The sequence below is a fragment of the Labrus bergylta genome, chromosome 11 (assembly GCF_963930695.1).
Source record: "Labrus bergylta chromosome 11, fLabBer1.1, whole genome shotgun sequence".
Classification (NCBI taxonomy): Eukaryota; Metazoa; Chordata; class Actinopteri; order Labriformes; family Labridae; genus Labrus; species Labrus bergylta.
Genome location: NC_089205.1, coordinates 12,461,647 through 12,476,706, shown reverse-complemented (window position 1 = coordinate 12,476,706; position 15,060 = coordinate 12,461,647). Strand labels below are relative to the sequence as shown.

Here is a 15,060-nt window from a genome sequence, read left to right as displayed (position 1 = left end):
CATTTATAGGGTAATATCTTGTAAATGAATAAGAGGGTGGTACACATTCTTACACAAAGGACCACTTGAACAGTCTGAACTTTAAAAAAAAAACACCTTTAACGCTCTTTGGTTGGTAACATAAAACACAAATTCTAAAGTGGAATTTTATTAAAGCTGGTAAACTTTGCTTCATGCCCCTTTTTCTTCTCTGTGTCACTTTCCTCTATAAATCATCTTAAAATACAGACAAGACTTATTCCAGCAGGTTTTACGGTGTTGATCTTTCTCAGAGTGTTTAGTGTGCAATAACAGCCGAGGATCGAAGATGTAAATGTGTGATGTAAGAGGCAGAAGCATTTATATACCACCCGATTAGTCAATGCACCTGCTTATAAACTCCATTATATCTGTGGCTGTCTAGACGTGTGTCATTGTGTCATTGAGTTTGTCCTGCATGTGTTTCTGATCAGATCAGCCTTCCTTTTTTTTTTCCAGCTCAGTGTATTATGCGAGTATTGTGAGGCCCACCATGAGCTAACAGCGAGACAGATTTTTGTTTGCCGTTCGGAGATAATTGGGGAAGAAACACAACCCCCTCGGAGCTTTTCAAACAGGTGAACTCCTCCTTCCTCATCATTCATTTTCCTGACTTCCTTCTTCACTCAAATGAGTCCTTCTATTCACTCCAGATCTAATAAGGCCAATAACCTTTGACCTGCTTGGATGGACCCCCGACAAGAGCCTCCTTCACCTGTTATTGTGCTGCTGGCTACACCTTCCAACTGGCATGGGCCCCCACTCACGCCCGCCTTTGTCCTCCTTCAATTCACTCTGACTTTGTTCAGTTAGTTAACCTAGCTTCCCCTCCCTGCTGGGAACTCAGACAGAGACAGAAGGAGGAGGAGGGTGTAAGGAGGAGGAGAAGGTGGTGGAAAGGGGGAATTGGTGCAGAGGAATGAGGGGAAATAAGAAATGTAAAAATGTTTGTCCCCTTAACTAGCAACAGAAAAGTAGCCTCCAGTTGCATTTATGGTGGCATCATTTCCCAATTTATCTCTCACACACTCTTTATCAATGTGCTACAGCTCCTCTCACTAACATCAATACAACCAATCAGAACACACACACACACACACACCCAAACAGAGACACACTAGCCTCAACAAGCACAACAAACAACAGATTAACCCAAAGAAAGGGATTACCAATCAGTTGAGGGGTAGGGAGATGGACCCCCAGCTTGTTTTGTCTTTGGGATTGTGAATGGAAATTATCCCTGTCAAAGACACTCTAGCTCCAGTTACATCGAACAGTAAACTCATCTCTCTCACAGACACCAGGAGACACAAAGAGCGAGCAACATGACACACACACACACACACACACACACACACACACACACACACACACACACACACACACACATACCGCTGAAGGTATTATGGGGCTGTTTTAACAGAAGGGAGGCTTTACACTCTGCACCATGTGGAGGAAGTTAGAGGCCCGGGTATTTCTGTAGCACAGCAGGTCCACACACATGATATTGACTCTCCAGGACTCCAGCCAAACTCGTTCAATCAATTCTGAAATCGGTTAAAAGAAACTACATACACTCGCTAATTCATTAAAATAGTTATTGGAGAAAGCTCAATGAATTTTAGACATTTGAGGGTGTGATCACAAACAACAAAAGCATGAAACATGTGATAGACAATATTTGCCTATCACAACTACTGTATGGATAAACAAAGGATAGCTCTTTGTTGTGGCAAATAATTTATGAACAACATGTAACTCTGGTTAGGCAACAACAACAATCTCTAAACCTAGTCTAGATAAATGTAAAGAGCACTGCTTCCTGCTTTGGCACTGACATAAACGACAAATCTCATTCTAACAAAGTGAGAGGATTTCTCTGGTACTGAAAACTGGCCACTACTTTCAAAAGAATGACGGCAAAAGTTGCTTTGCAATTTGATAAACATGATACCAAAAACGGCAGACTCTAGTGGCTATTTTACATTGACACAGATTTCACCTGTTGCACCTCTTTTGCAACCTCCAATGAAGTGTTAGTGACAAGACAAAATCAGGACAGTTGAACCCCAACAATTGTCTTCACCCTTTCAAAACAGCCCCCCTTCAAACATGGGCCATGCTGTTATCTACTGTACGAAGTGTACTTTATATTATTAAGTACACCATACAACCCCACTTCAAAAAAAAACCTTATCTATCCCTTTAATGTTTTACTTTCAATTAGGTGCCAATGAGTCCCAAGTGTATTTTGTGAAGGGTTTCTTCATTATCTGTCTCAGTAGCCTGTTTAGGCTCCTCTCATGAGAGAAAACAGGGCCGACAATGAGGTCAGGGCAGCCGTTGTGTTCATGCAGCACAATACATTGACATAGCCTTTCAGACACAGGATTTTTTCACTTTGAATTCCAAAAAAAAAAAAAAAACTATACGTGTGTAAGTGTGTGTGAGAAAATGAGAAGATGTGTGTCCATTGAGAGGTGCGTGAGTGACAGTGAGGTTCATCCCTAGCGCCTGCCTTTCTAAGCGCTGCTGTGGGCAGGGCCATCTCCGCTGACAGTGGATGGGATGTGGCAGGGGCTTGGGGATTAAGAGGCTTTGAGCCCCGGACTGAGAGTGGCTCTTTCTCCTGGTGACACAGAGAGGTGACGGGCCGTCAGTGCACAGGGGACAGGCGGACAGCCAGCCAGAGACATCTGCATTCATTCAGGACAGCGGCTTATCCGCGCACAAAAAGCACGCCCTCTAGAAACGCCCTCCATCCACACTCTCACACTCTGTCTGACACACATGCACGCAAGCCCACACAAAAGTGTATGTGAACCCAAATGTAACACAGTGACACACAAAACCTTGATAGTAGGACTGACCTCACATATGGAGTTCACACTGTCTGTAAACGGATGACAAAAAAGCAAAAGCAGGAACAAATCTGTACATGTGAAACTTTTGGTGTTTCTACTCAGAAATGACTGCTTTTACCACAACTACAGGCATAACGAGTGTAGGTCAAGATTTATCATACAAATGCCTCAGAAAATGTTAATATGAATATGGCTTGTCAAACCCTTGGTAATATAATCACACAATGATCATTTCTCACTGTTGGTTATTTTCAGTACAAAGTTTTCAGTAGACATGATTTTAAACGATGGATCTCTTTCTAGCCAGGCATCTGCCTGTCGTCCCTCCGTCCACCCATCCTCTCATGACCAGGAGGTTCAGGAGACAGGCCCTGCCCAGCCGCCTAATCCTCTACTCCCATTCACCATCACTGCTAATCTCCTCCACCATCTCCCCACCACCGACACTATCGCCTCAAACTCCACCTCCACCTCTGCCTCTCACTCAAGAGGTGCACAAAAGGCCCTAAGCACCCCTCTCCCGCCCCACTCACCATCCCAAACCCTTCTCGCACCCCTAACCTGCTCCGCCCATCGCTCCTACAGCAGGAGGCACCCAGCTTTCTAAGACTAGGACCCATAATCCCATGGGGCTGTGAGTTTGGGCGAGCCCAAAGGCTCATTGAGCGCAGGATAACTCTCTCCCGGATTCTAGCCCTCTATCTTATTGTTGCTGCTGCTGAGAAGAGGACAGACACAGATGGAGTTTGAATTTCAATGTGCCTAACGACTCAGAGAGAGAGACAGCAGAATATGGACTAGTGGGCATCCAGGCGTTAAAGAGCGTTTTCAACGAAGGCATGGAGAAATAAATGCAAATACAGTCTAGGCTGCAGCATGCTTAGTGTTAGGATGGAATGAACTATTTTGCCGTTGATAGTCTTTTCTTCATACTGTTATTTTTGTTATCTAAAGCGTCTCGTACATTGACGTAATACCCTTTATATACAGATTTGAAATAATTTGAGCAGGTTAATGAATTTCCAACAGGTCATGAGCTTGACTTTGGTTATCAAATGTGAATGTTGTTCAGTCTGGTTACATGGAGACATGAAAGTGTTCACCATGTTCGGAAAAGGACATTTCTTCTATGCAAAGCTATTTAGAATTATATTCAAAGTATTTTTCTTTTCATATTTAGTGTCTTTCGTTTTGCCATTTTAAATCCAAATACAATTAAATCAATTAATAATTTGCAATCAATCAGATGTTGGGTTGTTGAAGGAGATAAATTAATATAACAATAATAATAAAGAAATATACAATTCAAATTCAAAATTATAAACTTGATTATTCATTTTTCCATGCTCACAAACAGGAATACATGCAGGAACAGTGACATGGTCACATACCGGTGAGCAGAGGACTATCGCCACAGTCAGCACCTCAGCTCTGCATACGACAGTGTACTGTAGGTGAGCGTCTCGGCCTGACAGACCCCTCACTGCTGCCTCTCTACCTCTTATTTACCGAAGCTATCTTTCCCATAAGTCACCATTCCTGTATTCATAAAGCATCATGGGCGCCATAACTCACTCTCCCCTTTATGAATAAAGCCCCCAAATTTATGGTGATGGTGCTGAGGAGCGCTGGCCTCCCTGGTGACAAACTTCCCCCAGTCTGTCACCACTGGCCTGGGCCGCTCAGGGCCCTCCATCAAACGCTCCAGATGGGAGCGCCACTTTAGCGTTCCCCAGTCGGTGACATCACCTCTCTGCGCCGCACTGAATTGATGATGAAAGCAAACATATCTATCTTAACTCACATTTACCAAATCAATCTTATTTTTACAGACCCTGCACAGGCTTATTGGCATATTGACTGTTTGCAGGCAGGAGAGGGGGTTGAGGGATGGTTAGCGGGTGGGCATGGGAGAAAAGGGGGGTTCAGGAGGGCTTAATGGCGTTTACCATATTTAATGCAGAGGGATGTCATCACTGAATATCCATTCTGAATAATGTGGCATTTCATCATAAATTCTTTACAACTTATTTACTTAATGGAAAGAGTTATGGCTCGCTGTCAGCTTGGTAATTAAACATTGTGATACAGTGCTGCCTCACTGGGATCCCATCTTTCCCCTCAGTCTCCCCACCCGCCTGCCCCAGACACACACACATGCACACTCACATCCCTGTTCCTCAGCTTTTTAAATACATATTATTATTCAAGGCCCCCCATAAATTACTGGCGGATTAAAATTCATGAAACCTCTTTTTCCTTTATTTCCTTCCCTGGGAAAAAAAGAATAACCCAGAGAGCATGTTCAACCGGCTGTAAATCTCTTTAGGAAGGAAAGAGCCATTTTATTAAGATATTGTGTTATGAAAATGGGCAAAATGAAGAGTTTTTCCTCGCTTCAATTAAGGATATATTTATATACTGGGTCTCACCCAGCAGTTGATAATGTGGGAGAAGTCGTAAGCCTGGAGAAATGTAGTCCAGAGTGAAATAAGACATTTATTTAGGTTTAGTCCAAGCCAAAACCACTGAGTCAGAGCTGATGGGCTGGAGTAATCCGTTATGATCCAAACCCAATGAGCAACAGTCCAAATCCAAAACTATTTATATGAGCCGAATGTTGATACTCTACCAACACGTTCTCAGTCAGCTTGCAGCAGTAAAATGGACTCCATGGGATAGGAAAACTCGAGTGTGATAAAGAATTTGGTGATTAATCCTGTTTTTATTTGGACCTGTGACTTTCACTTCATGACTGCATGGTCAGCGATTCTTAATGAGCTTGCTTCTGTCTGACAAAGGGACAAAGACTTGAATATGAAGGACCAAATCCTCACATCCAAATTAGATCTATTTTCAGAAACTAAATGAAGCGGATACTCCTCCAGCCCCTTATTCCAGCTTTATAGAAACCAAACTAGCCTGACGCTGACTGAGACCACATCTAACCTTTGACATTGTCCTGTGACCCTGTCTTCGATTTTTTGTGCCGGCTAACCAATATGTGATTTGCCAATGGCCGCAGTGGGTCCCTAATCAGGATGAAAAGGGGATTTATGGCTTTTCATTTTAATTGAGTTAAGAGCACAACCTCGACTGCCTTCCCTAAGCAGGCTCTGAGCTCACATTACATCACTGGGTAGCACACGGCCATAACAGCCCTGTGGTCACTGGGCTAAAATGTGTAAATGACGCCATGGGAGGAAATAAAAACAGGACTGATGTGAAGGCTAGTGTGTATATTAACCAAAGGAACACTGTTTTTATCAGAAAGAGTGCTACTGCCTTTTGCAGACAATCCTCATGTGTTAACATTAGCCAAGTTTAAACAAAGTTGCTCTGGTACAAGAGACAGTTTACCCACTTTTGTAGTTTATCAGAAAACCTGCAAAGAATGTGGTGCAATGCAATAAAATCTGGATATTGTTGATTTTTTTTTTTTCCTTTGCATGTAAGGAACCATAAGTTTGTGGTATTATTTATGCATATGAAGGAATGAACTCCACAAAGCAGAACTCTAAATCATGCCAAACCAATCAGCTCTTCAATATGTATGATGTTCCTACCTCCCAGCCTTGTGTGGGGTCTCGCAGAAAAGGCAGTTGCTCTCCTTCATATGGCCCAAAACGTTCCCCGACATTTACCCTCCTGTTGCTCCAGATGCCCAGGCCTCCACCTGCAACTTCTGACTCTCGCAGTTCAAAGTCCAGGGGAATGCTCAGGTCTTCTTGGGGTAAAAAGATGCTCGGGTGTTGGAAAGACAAGGAGTCCTGGGGTGAGGCCTCGTCATCAGAGAGCAAGGGGGATGATGGGTCTTCTGCCAGGGCTGAAGAAGGTGCAGGGTCACCATCAGAACCACACACATCGTTCAAGATGTGACACGGGTAAAGTGAAAAGTCATCGTCACCGTCATCTGTGAGAAAAAAGATAGAGAGATATTAATGTGAGGGTGATGCCCTTGGTGATTGTTGATGTTAAGAGTGGAGATAGGTTTTCTAATGTTCTTACGTATTTCAACCACTGAGAAGAAATTGGTCAAACATAAATTGTACATTGTTGAATCTAATAAGATCAAATAATCATAATAGGGGTGCTGCTGATTTAAAAACCAACCCCATGTTTTCTTATGGCAAAGTCTTTGTTCTGTTCTCATTGTTTACACTTATCTCAGTCCTTATCTTCTACAATAAATTATCCTGGTTTAGGAGACACCCAAATGACTAATTTAAATCCAAATTCAAATTTAAAGTTAGACTTGAAATGTAAAACTTGGATTTTAGAGGTAAAACAAACCCAAAAGCAACATCATGGCATGGTTTTTGAGCCGATGCCAAGGTGGATAAGCCGGGTCTGCTCAGCATTGTACTGCTTTGACTGTTTTATGTTTCCTTTTCCTGAACTCTTTCTGCACTGTACAGTGAAAACAGAGGGAAAACATACTGGGGGTTAATTGTGAATAGAGTGAGACAGGACATAGACGTATGACCCATGAACCCACACTGGGCTTCTTCAGGGAGACGCACGTGGCTGGTGGAGCTTAATGACGGAAGAGCGATTAAATCTTTAACAGTGTTGACACAGTGTGCAGGTGAAGAAAAGAAGCACTGTTCCAAGGTCTTGGGAGTTTAGAAAAAGAAGGTGGAAAGAAACTAAGAAATGAGAAAAAAAGAAACATAAAAAAAAAAGGCTCTCAGACAGTCAGAAAGACAAGACAGGTCAACGAAACGCTAACAGAGACATTATGTTCTCAGACAAGCGAGCGAATGAAGAAGCCATTAAGGATGACACACAGCCAGCCAGTAGTCACACTGAGAGACACTCCAAGCAGGAAATGATTCACAGGAAGCTGCGCCTCACCCAGCATGTATCTGAAGAGGGCTGCGCCTAACGCAGGTTGACAAGGCCCGGGAGAGGGGGCTCTGCTAATGAGGCTCCACAACCCATCCCTGCACCGAGGAACATTCCTGAACGGCTGCCTGTGTGACACTGTACTGCTGCGCTGTCAGCCATGGAATCTTTGATCCACACAGATACACACACTCACGCCATGTGCACTGGGCATGAAAGTAACGCATTTCTGATTGACTGGACGGGGTCATGGCGACTGGCCACAGGTGGTCATAAACCAACCTGAGAGATTAACCCAAGACGTGGACAGAGTCATTCAACTTTTACATGTACTCTATCCTTTAAAACTACCAAACTGTTTCATACAAGACGAGATGAGTGCATTGTAAAGGCAGTTATCTACAGTTTCTGCAACTTCCACTTTGGCAAGGACAAGGCACATTGTTCAAAACAATCGCTACATAATTATTGTATGAGCTGTTTTCCTCAACCGGTTAAGAATCATGATGCAGTCAGAATGTGTGTTTGCCGTGCAGATCAAAATCTGTGCATGAACAAATTGTTGCTGAATAAGCTGTCCATCACACGTACATTCTGCATTCTCCATGTTAAGAGGTATGTGTCTGTGTTCATCGAACCTGATCGAGAACTTCAGTATTTCCATCGTCGTTCCCTGCAGCAATACCTGATCACAGTGTCTGTGAAACTATTGTGTTTGACAGACACACTGTGTGGGCTACACAGTTTGAAGGGAATGTCTTTAAAAGACTGTGCTGAGCCGGGGCCGGGCATGAAACCCAATGTGGCTCAGGGAGTCAACATAATGATTTTCAGCATGGAGACCCTGTAACGCGGTTATAGTCCTGAATGTGAGGCTTGCCATATGGTGGAGGGACGAGAGCTTTTAAAGGTAACTGTATCCCTCCATTGCTGTTTCTCCTCTGACATTTCCCCCCCTCACACTGGTCTCCAAGTTTATATTTGATTTAGACCAGAAATTCCCCCTGTCCAGCGGACTCAGCGAGAGCATACCAGCTCATAAACATATATGTTTCTGTAAGATAAACGTTGGCCAAAAGCAAATATGCTATGTTCAGAGTTCTGAAAATTGTGGTTTCATGTGCAGATGATTGATAAGTCAAAGACCGTAGCTCTGCTTAGACGTGTGGGGCGGTACAGATACTGAACACAGATGATCGGATCGGTATATTTCTGTGTTTGTGTGCATTTCTGTGCGTCTCTGCCTACTTAAAGCAAATAGTCCTGTTTGTTTGTTCGGTAATAGACATTACTTCATCATTGCAAGCTGACGCCCCTTCATCAAAGAAGGAGCCCTAAAGGAATTCTGGGTAGAGAAGGGGAACTCCAGCTGGGAGCAGAATCATGACTTCAACTGTATTATTAACAGAGATGACACATGATGATAGTACACCAAAGCCAGCGTGGAAAAATAAAGGAGGAAAACTTTGATGTTGATGTATTCTTTAAGACAACAAAAATGATGGAGTGCTAAATAATGAGGAAAACAATATAATCGGCTTATCACAATCACTCAGGATGAGAAGAAGATACATCACGGCACTGTGCAAAAACACTGTTATACACACACACACACACACACACACACACACACACACAGGACTCCATATATGTAAATGTTTGCACTTGACGCTTAATTCATTAATTCTTATTAAAAGGGAAAACATTTGTTCCCGCGCCTGCTATCTGCATGGGTGGAATGATTTTCACCTCTGCCACGAGGTGTTGGGCGGACTCATACATCACACGATTACCCCGAGCAGCGAGCAGGGCCCGCCATCATCAGGGAGTGAATTAAAGATGATAGAAGGAGCTATTAATCACTGTGACAAAGCCCCTAATGGAGGTGTGACCCAGCCACTGCCAACGAGACGGCAAGGGGACGCACCCACGGGACAAATGGATACATATGTTTACAGAGAGAAATAACCTACCTGTGGACAAAGTTACACCCCCCTACCCCCACCCCTTTTTTTCTGTACTGCTGTCTCTCTAGCTTTACTAAAACAGTATCACTATCTTCAATTGTCTTTCACTGCAAGACCCAATTTAATGGTTTGTTAAATATTTCTATAGTTTTTTTATATATTTCACATTTTAATCAGCTAAAATCTACTGATCTCTCCTGCATTTAGAAAAGGAGATAGGCGGTATTGTGATGATCTTATCATGTATTTACATACAGTATACTTTTTAATGACAATTATCTGTCCCTGTTTTATGCCTCAACTTTTACAATGTTAACCCTGTTATAGGTTCAAGGTCAGCACATTAGTCATGTCCTAAGAGCAGTTCATCTAAGCAGAAAGAAAGGAGGTCTAACCGTTGACTGATGATGCCTTAGATCCTGAAATATTTAAATTAACTCCTCACTTTCCTTACGACAACTGGACCTTATGCTTTCCTGTAGACATCATTCGTTGTTGATAACAGAAACAAATGGGGGGGGGGGGGGGGGGGGGGTGCTTACCCTTGCACTGCAGGCCGAACATAATCGCACATGATCCCGGTCATTAGTCATCACATCCAAATTCTAAATCTGCACACTTCATCATTCCTCTGCTTTCTATTTCCATCAGGTAAAATCATGAATACATGTTTGTGCATGTGTGCCATTGAAGACTTAAGTATATAAGGTATGCTGAATCAGTCAACAGCTAAACCAACTTAGGAAGTGTTTTAATAATCCATATAATATGGGAGAGTTTAACGAACTGTGGCAAAATTGTTGTTATTGAATAGTGATTAATTTGCTGGAAAAATTAGGATACCCTGAGGAAGAAGCAGCCATAGCAACCATTGCGAGGGACGACTCACTGCAACTGAATGTGAAAGGAAATAAAAACAAATCATCTTTAAATTGGTTAATTGTAATGCTTTCACAGCCACTTGCGGACACAAAATGGTGGCTGTTAATTTTGTAAAGCACTGTTAATTATAGTGCATCAGTTTGTGCCTAGATTCCCTCAGCAGGGTGTATAGGAGAGTGCTCGGAGCCCCGTGCCCTCGGGAGAGGCAATAAGCTCCCTAATTAACTCCGTCTTTGTGCTTAATGGAGGCCTTAGCTCCGCTTTTGGGGAGTCTTTTGGTCCACAGGTCCGTTGGGATGACTGTGGTAATGAGTGATACAAACTAAAAACACAATCATATAGCCTTCAGTAGCATGTGTGTATTTTGATAGATTGTCATTATTTATCTTTTAAATGTATCTCTCTTTGTTTCTCAAACCAAGAAAAAAAAACATAGATATTGGGTAAAAAAAAACAGACCATGCTGTGTCAGATAACGTGTCACAAATGCAACATCCACAAATATTCATGTTCACATGGTCGCCATCAGGCATTCATATTGTATAAACGGTTTAAGCCCACACACACACACACACACACACACACACACACACACAAACACACACACACACACACACACACACACACACTCCAGAGAGCAACAAGAGCAGAGCTCTTTGCACAGTCTTAATTAATGAGAGAATTGTCTGTGTTTTTTCACCCCTGTGTTAGTCAACTGCTCCCAGTTCCAAATGGAAAGCACTCTACTAAGGGCCATGGGCTGAGTTACCAATTAACATCGTACAACAAGCTGAAACTTAGAGCTACTCCCTTTGTGCGCGCACACACACAGACACCTAATTAATTAGCATTAGTTGTAATTAATAATGAGGCTCCTTTAATGGTAAATCTGTAGCTCCAATGGCAGGCTGACACAACAAAGGCATCTGTGTGCGCGGCAGGATTTATCTGGGGAGCTGCTCGGGGATTTTAACATGTTTCTCGCAGGCCTGACAAATGGCCTATTAATTATCTAATGTTGTCTGACAACAGCCGCTTGATAAAGACGTATGTTTGGACAGGGTGAGGAGGGGGAGATACAGCGGAGGGAAAAAAAGGAGTGTGTAATAGAGAGGGGATGTGGGTGGTTGCTTGAATTTGAAAATGAAAAAATCAAGTATTTGAGAGTGAGAGAAGACGCTCACAAAATCCTAACAGTCGATTACTTAGTGGCACACGTGCATACAGACACATGATGTTCTCAGAAAAAAGGCCAAGATTGATTCATTTGTATCAACAAATCACTGTGCTGTTTATTCTGAAGCTGTTTGAGCTAATCAATATGAAGGATTAACAAATCACATCTCTTCTTAATGAAATGCAAATGAATGAAGTGTGGATGAACACAGAGATGGATGCACACACACACACACACACACACACACACACACACACACACACACACACACACACACACACACACACACACACACACACACACACAGTTTATGTCCTAAAACCACAATCAATATCATCAAGAATCCACATCAACCCTACCACTTCATATCATTAACTCTCTTACAACATGGAGCTTATGGGTCTCTCTCTCTCTCTGTCTCTCTCTCTCTCCTCTGCCTCCATCTATCAGTCTTTCCTGGTCCAGTCTCAGCCCAACTCTAATTTTCAGAGTTTATCTGCCTCCTGTATGTTGACAGGTGTTGCTAAGTGGGATGGCTGTTGCCAAATGATTTTTATGATTGTTTTAGCGACACATTTGGCCTAATGAGATAGGATCCCAGTTGGGCGCTAACTCAAGCCTGTCCGATGTAAAGCAAACAGAATAACAAGCCGGCGCTCACATTGTTTCCCCAAGTCATACATCAGCTGGGGTGTAGGGAGGGAGGGGGGTGTCCCTCTGATTCACTTGCTGACTCTTGGATTTTGAAGATAAGTAGAACAAGAAAAGGAAAAGGTAGGATTAAACTTTAACTTTACAGTAAAGGGAAAGATGATCAGATAGATTATGAATAAGAGTAAAAACTGGGTGATCGTGAATACAAAGTTAAAAGAAATGATATTGTATTCATTGATTTTGACTGATTTGGTTATTTAAAAGAGGGGGGGGGGGGAGATGTAATCCTTGCCTCTCTTTATTCTGTTAGTTAATTTAGAAGTTTTTGATTATCTTGTGCTTAAATTGGTCATGTATGAAAGTGTATCATCTGCGTATTATCACACAATTGAAAGTACTGGAATAGTTTATTAACCCCCGTCATCCCTTCCGTCTTCACCTGTGATTTAATCCTAACTCCTAACCACTAGACATGTCACACTTTATAGGCTTTCGATTTGTTTGTTCTGGCCCCCTGTGCCTTACGTTTATCTCTCCTTCCTCCATCCTAATCCTTCTATCTTCTTTGGAGCATCAAATGCAAAAATCCCACCAAAGAAGACAAAACAACAGATTTATACTGAAGGTGTGACGAATTTCAACATTTAACATTCAAATTATAAAAAGGGGACTGTGTTGAAACCTGAATTTATTTTTAAAAAAGTAACTTGAAATGTTTATTTTATTAACAATACAAACCGTGTCCAACACAAATAGATGCACACACTCTCATTCTCCCTCTCACAACCCCCCCCCCCCCCCTTTCATTTTCATGTCATGGCTAACTGCCATTGGGCCCTAATATAATTATGGCTCACAGTTGTGCACATTTGAGAAATTGATTCCTTTGATGAAATGTGAGCGTGCAGGTCTGGTCAGAGCAGAGAGAGACGTATATTCAGAGTGGTCGCTGCCAGCCCCCCCAGCCATGTGGAGGGCCCCCTGGGTACCAAACCGCCAGCTCAGCCCGGCCCAGCCTGTCCCGGTCATTAAAAGAAATGATAGCATATGTGCTTTGTTTAAGTTTGATGTCTTCATAATGCATTACACAATTAGATGGATTTGACAATTTCCATTATACTTGATAAAATATTTATGTAGGCCTGAGGATGGTAGTTCTTATCAAAGGGGGGCGGATCTGCAGCCCAGATGGGAGCTGTGGTCTGCAGTGAGCCGGCCATTCAGCCCGTTAAAGCGGGGAAAAAACTGTGGGCAAATACAACCTGACTACTTGAATTTTTTTTATTGGTTGCGTACAGTTATATTTTCTAAATCATGCAACCAGTCTTAAGCACATTTAAATGTTTGACATGAATAATCCAGCACACCTGATTGAGTTTAGATGCATGCAGACGTGCTGTGCATCTGTGAATAAATAACTTTGCCTCCATATGTTTTCCCTGCAAAACAAAAAAAGAACTTGGTGGACATTCACTGCATTATGATTTTGGCCACGCTTCTAACAGATTTATTTTTCCCATTTAAGACAATTTTTTGGCCACACAAATTTCCGGAAATGGCGCACAAGTTTAAGATTCGCTTCAGTTAAAACCCGGAAAGGCGATGTAATCAAACTTTGTGTTATGTCTAATCAAAAATACACACATCTATTTCTTTCAAACAGTTCAGCTCATTTTGATCACTTCGAAGTTTGCATAATTCTATAGGATACATGTGTGGTCTACAAAACTCCAGTATAATAAAAAACATACTTTTCTGAGTCTCCATTTGACTCTTTCCCCTCTTGACTATATCTTCTAATAAGGCAACCAAGAAAATCAATTTCAGGAATACAATTCAACTGCTCATGCTCAGAAATGACTTTCTTTCGCCTTTCTTTCTTTCCTCCCTTATTCTCTTTTTCTCTCATATACCCTGGATGCCTCCCTCTCTCTCCCTTTTTCTCACCTGTCCCCCTTCTCTTTCCTCCCTGTCCCCTTCACACCCTTCTACCAACCTCTCGGTGTGCACAGCCACCCCACATCCATCACAGCCCAGAAATTTAAGGAGCCAAATTGGCCTCATCTGTCTCAATGTTGGATGCAGATGGAGTTTCTTCTGCTGAGGGAGGTGCAGTTAGTCACCCCTGCTGCCCCCACCCCTTCAATCTACTGCCTTAAAGCCCAGCCTGCCTGCACCAGCCTCCGCACTATAGAGCCACGTTATAGGGTTGGCTGCTGGGATAAAGAGGGCACAGCGGTGAAGTGACCACTACACTGACCACACACACTCGCTGTTTCATTCACTTTTCTCTCAATCACATTTTTCTTCCCTTTTTTTATTTCTCATCTAGCCCTCATTCTCGCTCACTCTATTTCCTTTACTCACTCCCTTACTCTTGCTTACTATATCGCTGGCTCACCAACACAAACACACACACACACACACACACACACACACACACAAACACACAAACCTTGTAAAATACAGGCAGCGGTGGCCACAGCGCAGCCTGCATTATAGTCTCCAGCAGCCTGGTCAGACCTGGCTCGTTAATAAAGGGCCTAAATGAGGCAGCATGCATAAAACATGAAGCGCGGCGTGCTGCCGTAATGAACTGCTGCTCCATAATTGCATCTCAGAGCCGTAAAATGAAGACAAAATATTTGAA

At 42.7% G+C, this 15,060-nt stretch overlaps 1 protein-coding gene across 1 annotated transcript in view; it reads right to left on the bottom strand.

Moving 5' to 3' along the window:
• Positions 1–15,060, bottom strand: part of mecom (MDS1 and EVI1 complex locus) — a 132,824-nt gene that overhangs the window by 84,880 nt on the left and 32,884 nt on the right. Inside the window, exon 2 of the mRNA XM_065960056.1 lies at positions 6,449–6,795. Coding sequence (XP_065816128.1) covers positions 6,449–6,795 — 347 coding nt within the window. The remainder of the gene's footprint in view (positions 1–6,448; positions 6,796–15,060) is intronic.